At 45.8% G+C, this 20,143-nt stretch overlaps 1 protein-coding gene across 3 annotated transcripts in view; it reads left to right on the top strand.

Moving 5' to 3' along the window:
* SLC37A1 (solute carrier family 37 member 1) overlaps positions 1–20,143 on the top strand; it is a 62,727-nt gene that overhangs the window by 7,621 nt on the left and 34,963 nt on the right. For all 3 annotated transcript variants that reach the window (XR_010023568.1, XM_063096424.1, XM_063096434.1), the window contains 5 exons: positions 3,175–3,256; positions 13,017–13,149; positions 13,875–13,953; positions 17,393–17,528; positions 19,591–19,667. Coding sequence is in view for 2 of the 3 variants with exons in the window: in XM_063096424.1 (XP_062952494.1) it covers positions 3,175–3,256; positions 13,017–13,149; positions 13,875–13,953; positions 17,393–17,528; positions 19,591–19,667 (507 nt within the window). In the remaining variant the exon portion in view is untranslated. The remainder of the gene's footprint in view (positions 1–3,174; positions 3,257–13,016; positions 13,150–13,874; positions 13,954–17,392; positions 17,529–19,590; positions 19,668–20,143) is intronic.

Consider the following 20,143-nt stretch of genomic DNA (forward strand, 5'->3'; position numbering starts at 1 on the left):
AGAAAATGAGGGAGAAAGGACAAATTTGGAAACAGAGGAAGTAGAGTTGGCCTGATACCGGCTAAATAAAGGCGGGGTTTCCTCTTCAGTCTCTAGGAAGCTCTAGTCTGCTGTGTAAAGTGGCCCTTCGCCCTGCAGCCAGGCAGCTCAGAGGGCCCAGCTAACCCACAGGCAGTTGCTTTTCCCAAAGGGGCTAATTCAGCAAAACTGAATTCCATGCCAAACTGAAATGGACATTTTCAGAGGCATGGACTGCGCCCTGTGTGGTCCTCGGTGTTCAGGGGGCGTCCCTGGGCAGAGGCTGTCACAGACCAGCCGAGCCACTGAGCACCACCTGCAGAACGACTAGGGAGAGGAGGAACATGGAGCCCAGAGACGACGGTGGGGCCTGACCCCCAAACAGCATTGATGTTCCAGGAACGCGGTGCATGTGGGCCTCTGGCGCTCTGCAGCCCTCCTCTGCCAACGGGAGAGCGCACAGGAGAGTGCGGACCCCGAGCCCGCTCGAGCAGGGCTCTCTCAAAGTCCCTCTAGCTAGTGATTGTGAATTCACCTTCTCCAGTTGATGACCCACTGGTACAACTGGTGGTTCCTGCGTAGCATCAGGGCCCACAGGTGAGGCTCTGCTTCTCTGGAACCTGATTTGGGAGGTGCTAGAGGTAACTCAGTCTGAGAACTTTGTTCGTGCTCCTCATGGAGACTGGAAAAGAGAAACCTGCCTCCAAATGGGGCAGACTGGGGCCTTCCATAGTCTACCCTTACCCTGGTCAGTTACAGCCAGTGGGTATGCATGTGGCCAGCGAATCCAGCCACGGGCCACAGATCTGGGTACTGAGAGCCGGTGGGGTTGCCAGGGCCTGGAATCTTCCTACACTGCAACCTGAGGTGCAGGGGAGCAGGGGTGGTGTAACCGAGCTTCAGCCAGAGAATTGAGAGACTTTCCTTTCCTGTCCAAAAGGAGGGTTTTCAGAAACACAATGACAAAGGTCTGGGCTTTTGAGACAAAGCCAGCATACCTGTATAGCCTTTGTTCTTTGGGCTGAATTATACACTCATTTTTTAAAATTTCACTTTTTCCTGTCTGGCCATTGGCATGGGCTTGGAGAGAAAGAATCCTAGGAAAACCACCCATATATATTTCCCTGATGAAGAAGACAGCCTTGGGCATATGTTTTTTTCATCTAGCAAGTATTTGTTGAGTACCTGGCAAGCTGGTTTGGTTTTTTCCTTTCTCCAAGGCACAGCTCTTCCAGAGGTTCTAGGTTTGAGTTCCATGGTGCCACCACCTTTTTTCCCACCTGAAATATGGTCTGTATTTCTTTAATCTGGAAATATTTATCTGACCCCTGCTTTTGCTGGCAGCCAGAGAGACAGGCACCCCTAGGGCTCTGTGTGTTATTTCTGCAAGAATGTAGATGAGCAACCAGAGAGGGTGACCTCAGCATCCCCGTGGGCCTCCCCAGGGAAGCCGCCCCCAGTAGAGGTGGAGCTGCCACCCTGCTTTCCATTGTTCTATCCAGGACGACTTTGCCTTAGGCAACTATTGATTCAGGCAGCTCGTCACACAATTGGAAGTCACAGGCCTCTCCAGGCCACAAACATCATGGGCTCTTCAGGGTTGGGGTCTGGGCCTCAGTTCACAGAAGAGCTGCCCTCCTGGTTGGGGTCCCTCTGCCTCATCTCTTATCCAATACTTTTTCCTCCCAACTTTTCATTGACCTAGGAAATATTTTCTATAGAGTGTTTTAGACTTTCAGACTAGAATGAACTGTTTATCTTCTTGCTAAAGTTATCTCCTGTTTTCAGTCTCCTGCACATTTCATACTTAACTTTTGAGCTGCTTTTCTCGTCACCAGACAGCAGCAGGGCTTTGCGCCAGTGTTTTTATGTCATTGACCTCACTCAGAGCTCGCCAGTGTCACTGCCTTCTTCCCACTGAGGTCAGTGCAATATTTATAGGTCTGCCTTGCTTGTGAGCTTCCGAAAAGTTGCATAGAAACTAAAACGCCAAAAATAAATATGATCTTAAATGCCCAAGATAGCAGCCTGCACAAGAAAAGTGCAGTTAATTTTGCTGTAAACTGAGTAATCATTCTTTCTTGTCTGTTTTGTAATCACATGTAAACATCTTCTGAGACCCAAATTTCTCATTGATTAGTTTTTTTAATGAATGTTTGTGATACAATATCTGGTCTCTGGTGTTGGCTCACAGCTCCTAAAACCCTTGGAGTCTCCTGTGACAAGGGTCTTTTTGTATGCTGATGAGGTGACTGGTGGCTGGGGCTCCTGGATAACCTCAGGTGGGGGCTGGTTGTCAGAGGAATGAACCACTGATTAGAGGTTTAGAGCTTTCAGTCCCACCCCCCAACCTCTGGGAGGGAGAGGGCTGAAGGTGGAGCTGGTCATCGATGGCCAGTGAGTAATCAATTTTATAGCGAATCCTCCATAAAAACCCAAAAGGTCAGAGTTCGTAGATCTTCCGGGTTGCATGAGGGTGCCTGGAGTGTGATGTGGGTGTAGAAACCTCTTCCCTGTACCTTTCCCTGTGCTTCTTCTCCTCCTGGCTGTTCATCTCTATCCTTTGTAATGTCCTTTATAATAAACGGGTAAAGATAAGTAAAGTGTTTCCTGAGTTCAGTGAGTGACTCTAGCAAATTAATTGAACCTGAGAATGGGGTCCTGGGAACCTTGATTTAGAGCCAGTTGCTCAGAAGCACAGGTCACAACTGGGACATGCGATTGTCATCTGAAGTGGGGCGGTCTTGTGGGGCTGAGCCCTTAACCAGTGGGATCTAATTCTGCCTCCAGGTAGACAGTGTCAGGATTGAACTGAGTTAGAGGACACCAGCTGGTGTCTGCTGAAGAATTGCTTGGTATGTGGGGGGAGAAAACCCTATACATATGTTGTCAGAGTGTTTTGTGTGTGAGATTGGAAAAACAGTTTGGTTTTTCCTGTCTCTTACAATGTTTAAGTAATGTCAATTTGGACAAAGCAAAAGTGGCAAAGTTTTCAATGTTCTAATATTGTATTGATATTATAAGTAGTACTGATAATTGCTTTAAGGCTGAATGAATAATATACAGCATAAGAAAATTGAAAAAGTCAGTGATGACAGATTCTTGACATACTTTCTATGGCGTGACATCACTCCCTGTCACTGTCCTGTGTTCCAGGTACAGAGCCTTCACTTTCTCTCTGACGTTTTTGCTGTATGCCAGCTTTCACTTATCTCGGAAGCCTATCAGCATAGTTAAGGTAAGAAATCATAAAAAGCACTCCATTTTATGTCCTGCCTGTAATCTCTGTAAAAGAACTCGTTACTTTTAAGAACTTTCAGGGTGGGGATGGGAAGGTGGTAAGATAAATGGAGAAAACAGGTGTTTAGAAACAAGTTGTTTTGCGCCTTTGGTTTTTCAGTTTCTCTTTTCTGAAATTAAAATGTTTAAAATGTTTTTAGGACTTATGGTTTCAGAAGTAGTATACTTTCAGTTATATTAGTTGACAGTTCTAGAATTCTAAAGCTTAATTAAATATTTATTTTATCTTTTGTGAATTTTCCTTCCAAATATATCCAATCTTAAATCATTCCCCAAATTACTTCATCTCTTCTTACATTTTGACCCTAAGTCTGGCTGTGGAGGTGGTTCTCCATTATTCTTAGAACACTGAGTTTCTGTTTGAGGTGTGGGTGGGCAGAAAGTTGTTAAGCAGGTGTTCAACTAGACTTCACGAAAAGATTAAAGTAGAAAATTCCACATAATAACCATTTATAACTTGGAAAAAAGCAGAATAAGTTTCCTACTCTCATAGGAGTTATACCATTTGTCTGCAGGCCCGCATGGCTTTTGACACCTGATCGTAGAAGGAACAAGGAAATAGTGCGGTGCCGAAGACCGCTCATTTATGGCCCAATGGCCCCTCACTTACTCTGCAGCAGTTGGCAGGGACACAGATCCAGAACTGCAGTTCTGTGACCCTGTAGCTGTGCTTGCTGCACTCCTGCCAGTGGCTGAGCACTGGACGCTGTCCTCTGAGTCCTCCCAGTGGAGTGAGGAAAGCTGTTGGTTTTGTGGACAGTTCTAGGTTCCTCATTCTCCAGTAACTTCCAGTGGATGTTAACACTCATTTACTCAAAGGATTCTAAAATTCCTCCTTGATGCCTGTCAAGCAGGAAAGTTCTATGCCCTTCAAGTTGCTGACTATGGGAATGTTTGCAGGCTTTTAAAAATACGGTTTTCAAAAGAGAAATAAGGCTAGGCAAAGAGGTGGTAGGCCTTAATAAACACGTATCACCTTGACAAGGGGCTCTAAACCCCTTGTACCAGTAGCCAGCCACAGTAAATGTGCACAGTGCTAGTTCTTGTCTTCCTGGCTGGAGAAATACACAAATGGCTCAAGAGAAAGGCCAATTATAAAAATGGAGGAGACATTTGAGGAAGCCTTAGTGAGGGCCATGGAACTGCAGGACCAAGTGTGCTCAGGGCAGCAGGGGAGCCTCTGTGGGGTTTCAACAGTAACCTGGAAAGGTTGGGTTTGGATTGTGGGGGAGAAAAAATGGCTCTCAATGTGGGGGACACACCTCAAGTACTAGACAGAGGGATGGGGCATTCCCATGAAGCCACCACCCGATGGCTAAGGATCTGCTGGGACACATCTGGTATGTGGGGTGGGACTGGCCACGGGAGGATCTCTGTGGCAAGACATGGCTCTTGGGGCCCAGTTGGTGACCACAAGGGTCTCCACTTAGTAAGAGATGTCAGCAGTGTTTGAGGTCACTATCCTAGCTTCCCAGGTGGCTCCTCTCAAGCTCCCCCCTCCCCCGCACCCCTCTCCCCCACACTGCTCCCTGACTCCTGTGTGCAGAAGCGTCTCCACCTGGAGGCTTAGCGCTTGTTAATGAGGAGTTCCCATGGTCCACTCTTATTTCGGTATTTCATAAGTAACAGTGACTGCTGCTTACTGAGCCCTGACAAAGTCCTCACATTCATTATTAAGTACGATCCTCACAGCAGCCCGGGGAGTGTCCTTAGGAGGAAAGTGAGGCTCATGGAGCTTGATCCCCCCATGCCGGCAGCTGTTCACTCAGGCAAATTGTGTATGGGTTGAGCTGACTCCGGGGTTCCTGCTCTTAACTTCTCTGCCTCAGGGTCTATTCAATTACTTGAGTACACACACAGCACCACACCCAGATTTTCTTTAACACACAGATTTTCTTTAACACACAGATTTTCTGATTTAGCACCTTAAATGTGCCTGGGTATGGGTTGGCCTTATGCTGAATCCCCTGGGTTTCTTTGCCTTTTAAGTTAGATAAGAATATCACACCACATATAATAACTTAAACATTATAACACCTTATGAAGCTTTCGCTTGCTTTAGCTCGTGTTATAAATAACATAAATGAAACTTGCAGTAGTAGTGATTCTATTGACCTGAGGAACAGTTTGAATAATTACCTATAGCCTGAATTTCCTAGAACATCATAAACAGAACAAAGCAAAATATATTTGTTAACTTGAAATCGATCACCAGGAGTTGTGAATTATCAAATGACTCACATTCTGTAGTGTCATTGCTAGCATGACATGGCATATCAGGTCAGATTTAGGTTAGTCTGCAGCTGTTTAGCCTTACCTTTAATCATTGCTGATTAATTTTATTTTTCTCTGATAAAAAATGTATATTAAAAAAAATGATGATAGGAATGGGGGTGGGGCTGGGAGGGCTAGTGGTGTTCCCAGTGCTCGCTCATCCTTCTCCTTGGTGCTCCTGCTGGAGCCAGCCTCGTGCTGAACATCTGCCCAGCTGGTGCACGGGTGAGGTATGCACTCTGCCAGCAGTGACCTCTTGGAGGGCTCTTTTCTCCTGGGCTGGGCCAGAAGAGAAACCTCAAAGCAGGGTCTTGTGAGAGAGAGCTTAAGCTGCAGGGTCCCCTGGAGCTAGGGGGAATGGTGACCTTGACTGCTTTGAGTGTGAGTGTGCCCAGCCCTTTCTGGACACATACAGGACCTATAAGAAAAAACTATTAAGATCCTCAGTGGCTGACAGAAAACAAAGTCTGAAAAGCTAGAAGTACGTGCAGTGACTTTGAGTGGGAAACTTGCTGTCTGGAGAATTCTAATGCTCCCAATGTTAATATTTAAATAGAGTGCAACTCCAATGAAAACTTAAGTAGTATTTTAAATTGAATAAAATAATCTTAAAGTTTATATGAAAGAATGTCCAGGAATTAATTACCAAGGAAAGCTTGAAAAAGATAACATTTCTATGAAATGAAATGAAAAGAAAATATGAAATAAATTAACATAGTTTTAAATACCACAATCAAAGTATTATAATATGTCATGAGAATAGTTTAAAGGTCAGTAGAATAGGATAGAAAATATAGTATATTTGACAGAGATGATGGAAAATGTAGTTTATTTACTAAATGATGTTGGCACAACTGGTTATTCATGTAGAAGAAATAAAGACTGAATCCCTGTCTTATAAAAAGAAATGGATGGATTAAAGATTTAAATGTAAAAAATAAAAATCCAGGAATAAAATTATGTTTGTCTTAGGAACATGAAGTTAGGGAAGCCCAAGGAACAGCGGACAAAGGCTTAATGGGCAGTTCACAGAAAAGGAGCCCAAATTTCCAAGAAATATGTGAACTGTGTTCAGGTTTGCTAGTGTTCACAAGTGCAAATGAAGGTAACAGTGTATCAGCTGGTACAACCTTGCAGAAAGCAGTAACTCCTATTTCTGGCAGTGGCAGGGGAGAGGACTTTCAGGCACCAGTGATGGTGGAAATGTCAACTGTTAGCGCCTTTGGAAATCATTCCGGTCATGCCTAGTGAAATGCAAAACACACACAACCTTCAGTACTGCTTCTGAAAATATCACCGATAAGAATAAAGGGACCCATATTTAGGAATATCTGCATAAGCATCTTTATTGCAGCATTGTTTCTAGCGACCAAAAAGAAAAAAAAAAAGGAAAAAGGAAAAAAATACTGCATATCAAGTGTCCCTAATAAATAGGTGAAAGTTTGAATAAATTACGAAAACTTCATATTATAAAATGTGCAACTACCTAACACAATTAATTAGAGCCAAACCAGTAAACTCAGAAACATTTTCGGGAAGTATTTTGAGAAAGAAGTTAAGGGGTACATGAGTATACAAGGGTTCTTCAAAAAGTTTGTGGAAAAATGGAATTAAAAGATAATATGAATCTTCCCATGAACTTTTTGAAGACCCCTCATGTGTGGAATGATTCCATTTTTGAAAAGCAAACAGTGACCAAAAGCCTCCCTGTACGCTTCTGTGTGCCCCTGTGAGTGGGCCATGGGCCTGCCCTTGCCCGAGCGCATTCAGTCCATTTTCTTGTGGCACCTGTGATTCGCTCAGACAAACTGGTCACATTCAGGTGCTGTTGTAAATGGGGCACAGCTTGTCCACTTACGTTGCTTGTAACAAAATACATGGAACTAGGTAATTTATAAAGAAAATTGAATGTATCGCTTACAGTTTCTGAGGCTAGGAAGTCCAAAGTCCAAGGAACACAGCTGGTGAATGTCTAGGTGGTGTTGACAGTGATGGCAAGGTATCACATTGTGAAAATGGCAGAGCAGAGAGAGCAGAGAGAGGGACACATTTTTCTCTTCTTTTAAAGCCCTCAGAACCACATCCCTGACCACCATTTTTAATCTACTCACTACTGCACGGTCCTACAATCCAATCACCTCTTCAAGGCTCCACCTTTCAATGACCGTAATAGGATTTCCCACCCTCTTAACAGTCACAGTGGGGGCTAAGTTTCTAATACATAAAACTTGGGGAACACAATTCAAGCTTCAGTGAATTTTGGGGGGACATAATTCAGGCCAACATCTGGTGTTCCTATATTTGGTACCGAAACTTTAATTTCTCTTCCAGGACTTCCTTTGCATAATGCTTTTGGGAATTTTTTTAACCTTATAAAGGTTAAGCCTTTATGTATGTAAGTCTTATATACGTAAAGGACTAGTTAGAACTAAATGAACCCACACAACCTAATGAACCATATAAAGTTTACTAAACCATATTAATTACCAAGGAGAGTGTGAAAAAGATAACATTTTTATGAAATGAAATGAAAATATGAAATAAATTAACATAGTTTTAAATACCACAATCAAATTATTATGGTATTGCATGAGAACAGATTAAAAGATCAGTAGGATAGAATAGAAAACATAGAATATTTGGCAGAGATATTGACTAACGTCATTAAATGTAGATGATGTGTGTGTTCATATACATGCACACACACACATACACAGTGTTGTCTGAAGGTGGAGTGAAACTGACATCCCCACTGTCCTCCCAGAGGATTGGTGAGGCCCAAGTCCTCTCCTGTGCCCATCCTGTCCCTCTCATTGTTACACCCAGCAGCTCTGGTACCCTTCCTGACTTCAGCCTGGTTGTCTCCTCTATCAGAGTTGTACCTCCTGCAGAGAAAGAGCACCGTCGCTGAAGCTTAGGGCTCAGACAGGGCTGAGAACCTGGGAAATGAATGAATGAGTGAGTGAATGTTTCTCCTCGTGAGGTCACCCATGTCCAGAGTTAAAGAATAGAGTCTTCCTTGAACGTAGGTTAATAGAGTAAGTATTTGCACCTAAATGACTGCATGTGCAAGTGTAGAACTGAGGAGGTCCAGCCTTTTCTAGTGTCATCTTTGAAAAAAAAAAAAAAAATCCCTGCTGTAGCTGCCTGCTGATAGCTGGAAATGATTTCCTATTGCTGCCCACTGGTAGGGGGAGGAGGGGGACCTGCAGATAGAAGACAAATGAAAACAACGGGTACCACACTCTGTCCCTGCCCTGCCCTGCCCTGCACACACATTACTCTGTGACTTTCCAGCTGTTTTCTCTGTTCTTCCAGCATGTGGGCCCCTCTCTTTCCCACCCCACCCTGCAAACACAAAGGTGTTTTACTGTTCATTTTTGTTACTGTTCTGTTTTGTGTTGTGCAGATGTTTTTAAATTGCAGTGATCGTGTGCTTGGTAGTCCCTGCAGCCTTTCCTTCCTTGGAATGTCACAAGTGTATTCTTTGGTTGCTACACAGTCTTTTGATTGATTTTTAATAACTGCCTGATGTTAACAGGTTGATTAATTACATATGTAACTTGTTAAAATGCACTCATGTAAAAAATTTGCAAAGAAAACTGCTTTTATGAAAGCAGATGTTTCCCAAAGGATTTGGCCACCCTCCCCAGATGTTTTTATGAGGATACAGTGGCTGTGGGAGATTAGTGTGTTTCACTGTAGCACTGTGGTAAGAATCCATGCACCTGGTGATGTTGTCCTGATCAGTTCTTCTTAGTTTAATTAAGCCTTAATTATTCCCCAAAACCAGGATTGGGGAATAAAACTCACTGAAATATAGCAATATCATTGAAAACTAACATGTAGTTATTTAAATATCCTCACAACCATTTACGCTAGAGTAATATTAACTCTTTTATTGCTTTTGCTGCAGCCTTCCAGTATGCTGAGGGGTGAGGGTGGGGGTGGGGATGACATTTCAATGTGGAAGAGAAGGGCTGAGGAGCGGCTGCTGAAGACGTTGCTGAGTGAGGGTAGGAGAAGTGGAGGCACGCAGGAGTGAGGGTAGAAGAAGTGGAGGCACGCAGGAGTGAGGGTAGGAGAAGTGGAGGCACGCAGGAGCGCTGCATAGCGTACCGCCAGTTGCTGAGCCCTTTCAGGGGCTTGGTCCATCTTTACAGCAAACCTGTGATGAAGGCAATATTGTACCACCCCATAACTGATGGCCAAGGCAAGCAAGTGATGTCACCAAGGTTGCAAGCCAACACAGTGGCTCTGAGATCCCAGCTCAGGCCTGTCTGTGACCAAAGCCTGTGTCCCTAACCAGGATGCTAGGCTCCTGCTCAGCTCATCATGTAACACCACCAGAAAACCTTTTCTGCTTACTTATGAAACAAAAACAATCATTTCTAATATTTTCCATGGATGGTTTCTCCCCAGAAATATTTATGCTGAAAGACAATGTGAAAATCCTGCTGTAAACAATGGTCTACAGAATTCCTTTTTCCTTGCTTCCATGTAAGGCTATGTGAGAGACCTCAGTTTAGCCCTGCCAGCAATTCCCCCTCAGCCTGGGAGTGTCCTTTCCTGTCTTTCCTGTGGCTTTCTTCAGTGAAGCCTCTTCGGCATGGCCAAATTCCCAAGCAGGGAAAGGTGGGCAGAAGTACCTAACTTCTGGAGGAGACAACAAGGAGGAGAAAAGTATAAAATTAGAACCTGAGAGAGGTCAGGGGGCTTGGAGGGTGTTGCAGAAAGCTGGCTTTGGGGTCAGGGCACAGCACGATGGGCAAGGAGCCACCTGGTCACCAGGCAGGTGGCAGCTGAAAGTCTTGGCCACCTCTTCAGGATGGAGCAGTGGAGGTCTTAGCCTCCTCTTCAGGGGGAGAGGCTGCAGACGCCAGCTTTACCCAGAAAGGAAGAGCTGCTGCACCCCAGCCCTGGGACTCCACTTGATCACATGGTCATGTGCACAGCCCCCCAAGGTCGCTGTGGGTGGAACCTGTGAGCCCAGGCAGGAGCAGCCAAGGGGCTCTGAGCAGTTAGGAGCAAAGGAGAGCACTCACTCACCTGGATGCCCAGAGCCCAGTGCCTGGTGCCTATAGGGAGGACACACTCTTCTGAGGAAAGCTGTGTGGCTGATAGTAACTGAATTTGTAAAGCAGGGCCCTGGTGTCCCATATGCCATGCCAGGACTCCTCAGTGATGTGTGCCCATGTACAGCTGTCTATAAATTAGTGTCCAGTCCAGGCTGACCATGGCCCTGGCAAGAGCAGCCTTTCAGAGGTGACCAGCCTCTGTGGCTGCTCACTGCTCCCTCCTGAAGAGGTGGCTAAGACTTTTGCTGCCACCTGCCTGGTGACCGGGTGGCTTCTTGCCCATTGTGCTGTGCCCTGACCCCAAAGCCAGCTTTCTGCACCACCCTCCAAGTCCCCTGACCTCTCTCAGGTTCTAAACTGTCTGGTTTCATGGGCACTGAAAGGGCTCCTGGTCCCCCTAAGGGACACCTCCCTGACCACGAGGACCCTGCCTTCTGCCCTGGCTCATACCTGATGATCCATTCATCTAAGCCATGTGTGGTGCAGAACCTCTGCTAAAGAAGCAGCAGAGCAGGAGAGGAGTGGGAGCAAGAGAGGCCTCCAGGAGGGGTGGATGTTCCAGACTCTGCTTCCCCGCAACGAGGTGGGCCCAGCCACCATGTGGCACTTTTTAAGGAACTTCCCAAGGGAGAGTTTTGCTCCTGTCCCTTGGCTGCCTCCTCCTGACAGATGAGCTTGTGTCCCTACCCAGTGTCTGTTTCTCTAGGGTCGCCCATCCCAAGCACTGTGCGAAAAGCATGGTATCAGCATCACAGCTCACAGTGACAGTTTTGTAAGTGAACAGCAGCCCTGTCTGCAGATGGGGAGACTGAGGGAGGGACAGCAAGTGGTTTGCTCACACAGCCAGTCAGCAGTCACACTCCCAGACTGTGGCTGTCCTTTCTGTCCCTCCTCTCAGACAGGCGTCTCCACCCCTGGTCCTACTAGCTGGTTCTGTGGGCAGCGTGGTGGGCTGGTGGTCTTCTGCTCCAAGTATGTTTTTTAATTGAGGCATGTTGAGGAATATAGTAAAGTATGTGAATCTTTTTTTTTTTTTTTTCTACCTACAAATCAATGCTTTATTTTTTAAATTTTTTTTATTTATTTATTTTTTTAAATTTTTTTTAAATTTTATTTTGCCGATATACATTGTGGCTGATTATTGCTCCCCATCACCAAAACCTCCCTCCCTTCTCCCTCCCCCTCTCCCCCCCAACAATGTCCTTTCTGTTTGCTTGTCGTATCAACTTCAAATAATTGTGGTTGTTATGGCGAGGCTGCGGAGAAAAAGGAACTCTCATACATTGTTGGTGGGACTGCAAAATGGTGCAGCCTCTATGGAAAATGGTATGGAGGTTCCTCAAACAATTGCAGATAGATCTACCATACGACCCAGCTATCCCACTGTTGGGAATATACCCAGAGGAATGGAAATCATCAAGTCGAAGGTATACCTGTTCCCCAATGTTCATCGCAGCACTCTTTACAATAGCCAAGAGTTGGAACCAGCCCAAATGCCCATCATCAGATGAGTGGATACGGAAAATGTGGTACATCTACACAATGGAATACTACTCAGCTATAAAAACGAATGAAATACTGCCATTTGCAACAACATGGATGGACCTTGAGAGAATTATATTAAGTGAAACAAGTCAGGCACAGAAAGAGAAATACCACATGTTCTCACTTATTGGTGGAAGAAGATATAAAGTATGTGAATCTTAAGTGTCTAGCCTGACAAATCTTTACATGCACACCTGGGTCACTGTCACCTAGGTTAAGGTATGGACCCTTTCCAGCTCCCAGGAGGCTCCCTGTCCCCTGTTTAACCCTACTCCAGGTGACTGCAGTTGTCACCCCTTAAACCAGGACTCGTTTGCCTTTTCTTGACCTTCATGCAGGTGGAATGAGACAGGCCACACTCCTTGTGTTGGGTGTCTTTTGCTTGTTACTGTGTTTGTCAGCTTCGACCTCATAACTTGCTCTTTTTCATCATTATGTCATGTTCAATTGTATGACTCTGGGAAAACATACCCATACTTCCCTGGGGATGGGTGGTCAAGGGTGACAGGCAGTTGACTTTCAGCTTGGAGTTCTCATGGCTGAAGCTGCTGCCAACATGTCTTTTGTGGCCATACGAATGCTTATGTTAGTCATGTGTATGCTCAGGAGTGGAATTGCTGGAGCATTCTACTGAAACATCACCTTGGCCCCAGGCCTGCGGGTTCTGCAGACAGACTCCCCAGTGGTGTCTGGTTTCCCTCTTAGAGCATAGCTGCCCCTGGAGGGCTGTGGGGATGCAGGGGCAGAGCTTCACTTGAGGGCACTTGCTCTCCTCGCTTCTGTCCCCCCCTCACATCCTAGGGTGAACTCCACAAGTACTGCACTGCGTGGGATGAGGCTGAAGTCAGACTCAGCAGCCAGAGCAACAAGGCTGGGTCCGCTACCCCTCATCAGCTCCCAGACAACAAGACCGACTGCGGCTGGGCACCATTTGGTGAGTCCATCCTAGGTCCCCCACTGTTCATCCAGGTGCCACCATGGGCCATCCTTTCAGGGTTCCTCCAGCCTTGCTGATTTTAGCAGCAGAAAAGCCATCCTCATGACAGCTCTCTCCTTTCAATGATCGCTCCCTTACTGCCACTGTGTCTGCCGTTCCTGTGTGCGGAGGTGCAGCCACCTAAAGTGAGATTCTTGTGGGGGTCTGCTGAAGGCCATCTGCGTTTTGTACTTGTCAGACTTGCAAGTTAGGACTTAGCGTAAATCTGTGGGTGGGGAGAAAAGAGAAGTCACAGGGGCGTGGGGTGAGTGCTGGCCTCAGCAGGGGTGCTGAAGAAAAGCCAGCGTAATATTTAAACAAAAGGAATGAGTCAAATGCCCACCCACTGTGTACAATGGGGATTGTGTCTCATCTGAAGGATGTGCAGAAGAGTGCTTCAAAAAGTTCATGGATTCATATTATCTTTTAATTCCATTTTCCATGAGCTTTTTGGAGTGCCCTTGTATATCTAGCAATTACTTGAAAATGTTGTGATTTTATTTTTTTTTGCAAGAAGCTGAACAGAAGATACGTTGTCTTATTTTCTATGTTCAATACCACCCCTTTTCACTTTCTGAGTACACCCAAATTTAGAGGAGAGATGTTTTGTATTTTACAGCCTTTCTCCAGAACATAAACAAAACAATATTGAACTTGGCTTGTTCGTTTTCAAATCTGTGCAGATAAGAGCAACTATCAGCAATTGCTGGGGGCCCTGGATTACTCCTTCCTGTGCGCCTACGCCATTGGGATGTACCTGAGGTAGGTCTGCTTGAGTTTCCAGACTCTTCCCTGTTATCAAGTCCATTCAGTGCAGAAAATATTTTAGATGTGCTGAAGTACACAGGAGCACATGAGACTAGGCCCCTGCTCGCAAGTTGCTCGCCTTCTGGTGTCTTCTTAGAGACAAGGATGAGGTCAAAGCCATGTGCACCATTGTGTCCACAAAGCAGGGTCTTGAAGCAGAGGATTTACATATCGGAGTATTCTGCTGATTGGACATAGGTTGCCCCCGGCTTTCCTGGCCCTGGGGTTTAGGATGCATTGTGAACCCACATTCTGGGATGTGGTCATTTAGGAACAGGGTACTTGAAGATTCACATGATGCTCAGCAGAGTTTGTCTTGTCCTGTGGTTTCAGTGGCTGCCATCTGTTTACATGTTCCAAATAACTAATGCTGCCTGATGGCCAGAACAGTTGAAACAGTGTGTGCTGCCATCTCCATCTGGACACCCAACTTGGTCCCAAACAGAACCCTGAGTGTAGCCAGGCAGCGGTGCATGGCGGTGGAGCATGCATCCAGAGGCAACGGGTTGCATCTGAGTCCCTCCTGTACACTCACTAGGGTGTAGCCTTGAGCAAGTTACTGTGTCTCTTTGGGCCTCAGTTTCCCCTTTGCAAAATGTGGGGGATAAGAGTTCTTACATCACAGGATTGTGTTGAGGATTAAATGAGTTAACGCATGTAGAAGTTCGGAACGGCGCCTGGCACGTGGTGTGCTCCCGGCCCGGTTTTGAATTAACCTAGGTGGGTGGTAAATGTTTTATGGGTAAGGAGACATGTGGTTGGCTGATTAAAAGCTGGTATTGTGTCAGCCCAGCCAGGTTTAAAGAAAAAGTGTCATAGGGACTGAGGCTTTTGTTCAGAGACTTGAGCAATCTTTAGAGCTCCAAGAACCTCAGGACTCCCTGTAAATGTTTAGTTTCTTCCCTGAGACCCACCTGGAGTGTGGGGTTGTCAAGACCTGGGCCCCTTCCCAGCTCAGTGCCCTTGTGCATGGTTGGTGTCCAGCCTGGCAGTTCGTGCTGATGGAGTGCGTGCTCCCCTTCGTTGAATGTGTGTACTCGCATAGTGCCTGCGCACCTTGCTGAGTGACAGAGGACACGGAGGCCACAGCCTGTGGTGGCAACAGGACATAAGCCCACTGCAGAGCAGTACCATAGGCTTTCTTAGGGCCTGCTGTCAACCAGGCTGCTGGCTGTCCTTCTTCATCTTGAGGTCAAGTGTTTATATTCTAAAGGCAACCATCTTACTGGAAACAAACAATCTGTAGTATAAAAAGACTCAAGGTAGGAGTGTGTTTTTCTCAATAACTAGAAAATAGTAGTTAAATCTGTTCTCAGCTGGGGCTGATTTTGTCCCCTAGGGAACATTTACTAATATCTAGAGACATTCGTGGGCATCACAACTAGGAAGGGGAGGCTACTGGCATCTAGTGAGCGGAGCCCAGGGAAGCTGCTAAACATTCCCCCGCCACAGGACAGCCCTTCACTTCAAGAATCATCTGGCCCAAGATATCAATAGTGCTGAGGTTCAAAAACCCTGGTTTAAATAAAGTGGTTTTATTGTTGCTTATTTATTGGCAAAGGCAATTTTTTTATGCAACTTGTTAATGAGGTTATTAAGATGAAATTTTGGCTAACATGAAATATATACAGTAGACTCATGACTGAAACTAGGGCAACTCTGCTTCATTGAGGGGCCTTTTAGTATGACAGCATGGCACAGTGGCTGATAGAACTGATTGTCTCAGATAGAACTGACCTCTCCCAGGTCTCGGCAGTGGGTGTTGCTTCGTTCTGTACATCAGATGAAATCAGATATGAAGGGCACACTCACTAGTCCAGGTGATAGCTGGCAGGTTCAGGCAGGTACAGCATGGATTGAATCCCTGTATGAGTCCGCTGTAATGTGAATGAGATTCATTCCATTAGACCTTTTCTTTAAAAACTTTTAAATAGAGATCAAATATGGGCCAATGTCGTATATAGCAAGACTAGCGAATGCTTCTGAGCCCTAGCTGCTGCCACTAGCTCTCGGGAGCCTATCTGATGCTGCCACTTGTTCCATGACCTTGGGCAGGTCAGCCAGCCTCTGTGGGACATGTCTCCTAATTTCTGAAGTGATATCTCTCTCAGCTCTGGAATGCTCCTGAGTCCATATATGGTCAATTTCTGCTCAGCTGAAGATTTGTCCTGAATGTTGTCTATAATTTTAAATTACTTTCCTCTGTTTTAGTGTTTATAAGGTTATTTGCATGATTCTAGGCAGATCTTTTATATTTGGTAGATTCAGAGGAAACACACTCTGGTGTATTAGTTCTTGAGGTGAAAGATGAGAATGTTGGAGCCGATTCCCAGAATGCTATTCACTGGCAGGCGGGTGTCATTCTGCAGAATGTTTCGTATTTATCTGACTCCCAAGATGATTATGAGGAAGAAAATGAGCCCGTAGAGTTTCAATGATTGCTAAGGGCTTACATCATCTGTGGTATTCTACAGCTGTTCTATCCACTGAATAGATCACAATGTTGCTGCACAGTGACGTTTCCCATAAAGCAGTAAGGAATGTGTTCCATGTGGCAGTAGGTAGTGTCATGCTATGGTGGCCAGGGCCAACCGCATGTGTGCCTGTTAGAAACTAGAGGCTTTTCCTTTTTACTGCTGCTACCACGGTTCTTTTGTCAAGCACCGCTGTGCTCCAGACACTCACCATACATTTATCTCACCTGAGCCCCCAAACAGCTGTAGGAGGTGAGACTCCTAAGAGGTCGGCTCTTGATTGAGTCACAATGCTGTGTAGAAGGATCAGAGAGAATCTACCCCCATGTTTCAGACCTGCCCTGAAAGAAAACCTTCTGTCATGACACCAGGGAGAAGTGGTGGGGGCAGGAGGTGGTAGTTGAAGGAGCTCTGAATGTCTTTCCCTGCTGAGCCTAGCCAGCCAGGCGTGTTCACATAGGCGACTTAATCACAGCTCAGGGTCGTAAGTGATCCCTTCTAATGACATTGCCTGTAGTGTGACAGTTGAAATTTTGAAAAGCTAAATAAGTTTACTGGATATTAGTTATATATAAGCAGGATTAACTAGCAAGTTAATCTAATGAGAACTAACAAGTTCTTGCTTTCTTTAGTTGGTAGCTATCATGTATGAGTCATAGTGTTTGAGTTTTATTATTTGACCGTCAGTGGCTTTTTCTAGAAATAAAATGTCTTATAAGATGGTTCCAATTGCTGGTTTCTGGTTAGTAAAGGCTCTAGAGGGAAGTAGTTGTACTAAATGTTCCTGGAAATTACAACGCTTTGGAGTTCTGAAAGCTCAGAGAACAGCACAAGAGCACCTGGGAAGAAAGGGCCGGGTCATTTACTCTGTGGGTGTGCTTGTTTCCTTGCCCTTCTCTCTCCTTTTTCTCCATCCTCAGTGGCATCATAGGGGAACGTCTGCCGATTAGGTACTACCTGACTTTCGGGATGCTCACCAGTGGAGCCTTTACCGCCCTGTTTGGGTTGGGGTATTTCTACAATGTCCACAGTTTTGGATTCTACGTGGTAACTCAGGTAAGGGTCTGGGTCCATGGCTTACCAAGTATGAGGTTTCTGTGTGAATAGGATGGGGTGTCTGTGGCACAGGACCCCACCTCTACCAAGAGACAAGACAGTAGATGATGGGAAAGGGGCAGAACTTTGTCCGAACAAAGGTCAGGGTCAGCTAGCAGGCAAGTCCCTCCTCTCTTTTCTGCTTTGAAATTCCAGCAGTAGGAGGTTTTCCTGTTTTAGGAGTGCTGTCTGTTGGTACTCCTGCAGGGGGATTGAAACACGGAGCCCGTAGAAGTTATTCTGTCTTAATTTGGAAGAGTTTGAGATGTTGTATCTTGTGGCAGATTTGGCCTCAGGAGTTGGGGGTTTGTCATCTGGCTGGCCCTGCAGCTGGAGGTGCCCCAAAAGTGCTGGCAAAGTCGTTCCCAATCAGGAGTGCCCCAAGCCATCCCAAGAAGGGCCAGCTGGAATTCCAAAGAAAGAAGCACTAAATGCCAGGCCGATCAGTCCAAAGCATGTATTAGGGAAAATGCAGAGGGGGTGCAGCATGTCCTCGAAACGGACGGTGAGACAAGGGATTCTGCCTAGGTGTGTCCACAGAGAGGGAGTCAGGTATGGAGTGTATATGAGGGTTTAAGGAATTTGGCTCAAGGCCAGGGCTAGCTTCTTTCAGTTTTTTAGGCAACAAACAACCTAGACACCTTTATCAATGCCTGGGAATGTTCTAGGCTTCAGCTTGGGTTCAAGCCTGCAGGGAAAACACGCAGCTGGCCTGGTCACAGAGCTGTTGAGACACTCTATGTTTCTTGGTCAGGACAGAGAAAAAAGTGAGGGAAACTGGGGAGCCATACAGAGGGATGTGGAGTGTGGCAAAGGTGGAAGGAAGGACTGACTTTGGCATTTTCAACAGCAGGGTGGGGAGGAGAGGAGAGATCCTAAAGGTGCTGGGGGGTGGAGGCCTGAAGACAGACCGGAAGGGTGGCTTTGTCCTTCACTCTGGGCCCAGCCCTTCTAGAATCTCTTGGCTTCTCCCCTTTGCAGAAATCTGTGAGTAAATATTGACTAGCAGTAGAAAATGACTGAAAATAATGATGTTCAACTCTGGTTTTGTGATACTTCTCAAGCTCTCCACATAGCCTGGGGGGGTGTTATGAAATTATTAAAGCAAGTTGTATTTAATTTTTCTTTTAAGATTTTGTCATAACACTTGGAAAAGTTTGGCTGTTTTAAATTACAAAAGGGATTCACACTTGTATAGCGATATAGAAAATTAGAAGGAAAACCCAATCTTCCAGAGTCCCAGCATGTTTGTGGAGTGAAGGCCAAGCCCGGTCAGCCCAGAGGCAGCAACAGGTAGACCGGGGTTCCCAGCTGTCTTCTAGAGAACTGGCTTAGGGCCATAGGCTGCCAGAAGCACTAGGCTGGACCTGGTTTCATGTAGTCTCATGGAGTTGCCCCCGGTTCTCACGACACTAAAGCAGACCCACGCACCAGTGCAGTCCCCAACTCTCTTCTTAAAACTTAACTCAGGATTCTCTTGAAAAGTGCAGAAATACTTTTTCCAGGTGCTATGTCAACATTGTGTTCATTTCCAAAAATGATTAACGGTACGTTCATCATGGTATAGTAAGGGAAAACATGCAATTTCCAAGCCATGTTTATAGCACAGTTTATAAACATGTTCTGTAAAAAGAAGAAAGTTTTCTCTTTATAAAGTTTGTAGATTTGAAAGAGACTGGAAAGCTTGTTAACAGGAATTATCTCCTAATGGTGGGGTCCTGGCTGGGTTTTCTTTTCTTGCTTTTCTCTACTTATTCTAAAATTTCCACAATAGGCATGTATTACTTTTAAAATAAAAGCTTAAACTATAGTTTAAACTATATATGAGTATAAATGTATAATTTTAAATATGTCTTTGGCTGTCAAGGCTCACATAGACCAGGGTTTCGCTCCCCTTTCGTGAGAGTCCCAGCTGTGCTCCCAAACTTCGGAAGGACAGAGAAGCAAGCATTGGGAGCCTTGCCTGAGACAAGCTCTCATACACATTTTCCACTCATGGTGAGTCTTCTGCCCTCTCTCGCAGATCATCAATGGATTGGTGCAGACCACCGGCTGGCCCAGTGTTGTCACCTGCCTCGGCAACTGGTTTGGAAAAGGAAGGTGAGAAAAAGCGGTTCTGTTTCCAACAGCATTTATCTTTTAAAAGAGTCCGGTGAAAACCCCGCCTCTTTATTTTTAGTTTTTCTTTAGACTCATTATAGAAAAAACACTTTGGTCTCCTCTTTAAAATAAGCTGGTTGAAACCTCAGGTGGGCCCGTGTCCTGTGAGATGGTAGTACCCAGCCCCCATGCCGTGGGCAGCCAGGTCTGTGTCACTTGTGCTGCACCTGTGACAGCTGCCCGGCCTCTCCTGGCCTCCCAGAGGCCAGGGTCCCACCCCAGGCCTCCTGAAGCAGAAGCTCCCTTTTAACATAGTCCTAAGCCAGGACAACCTCTGGTGATGGAGTACAGTCCACGTTCACTTGCAAGCGTCTGCATGAGGCCAGCTCCGCCAGGCCCAGGTTAAGGAGCGGGGAAGCTTCCAGACAAGGAGGACAGGCTCACACTGTGCTTTGTGCATCTGGCATGTGCGTCAG

Source organism: Cynocephalus volans, chromosome 1 (assembly GCF_027409185.1).
Source record: "Cynocephalus volans isolate mCynVol1 chromosome 1, mCynVol1.pri, whole genome shotgun sequence".
Taxonomy (NCBI): Eukaryota; Metazoa; Chordata; class Mammalia; order Dermoptera; family Cynocephalidae; genus Cynocephalus; species Cynocephalus volans.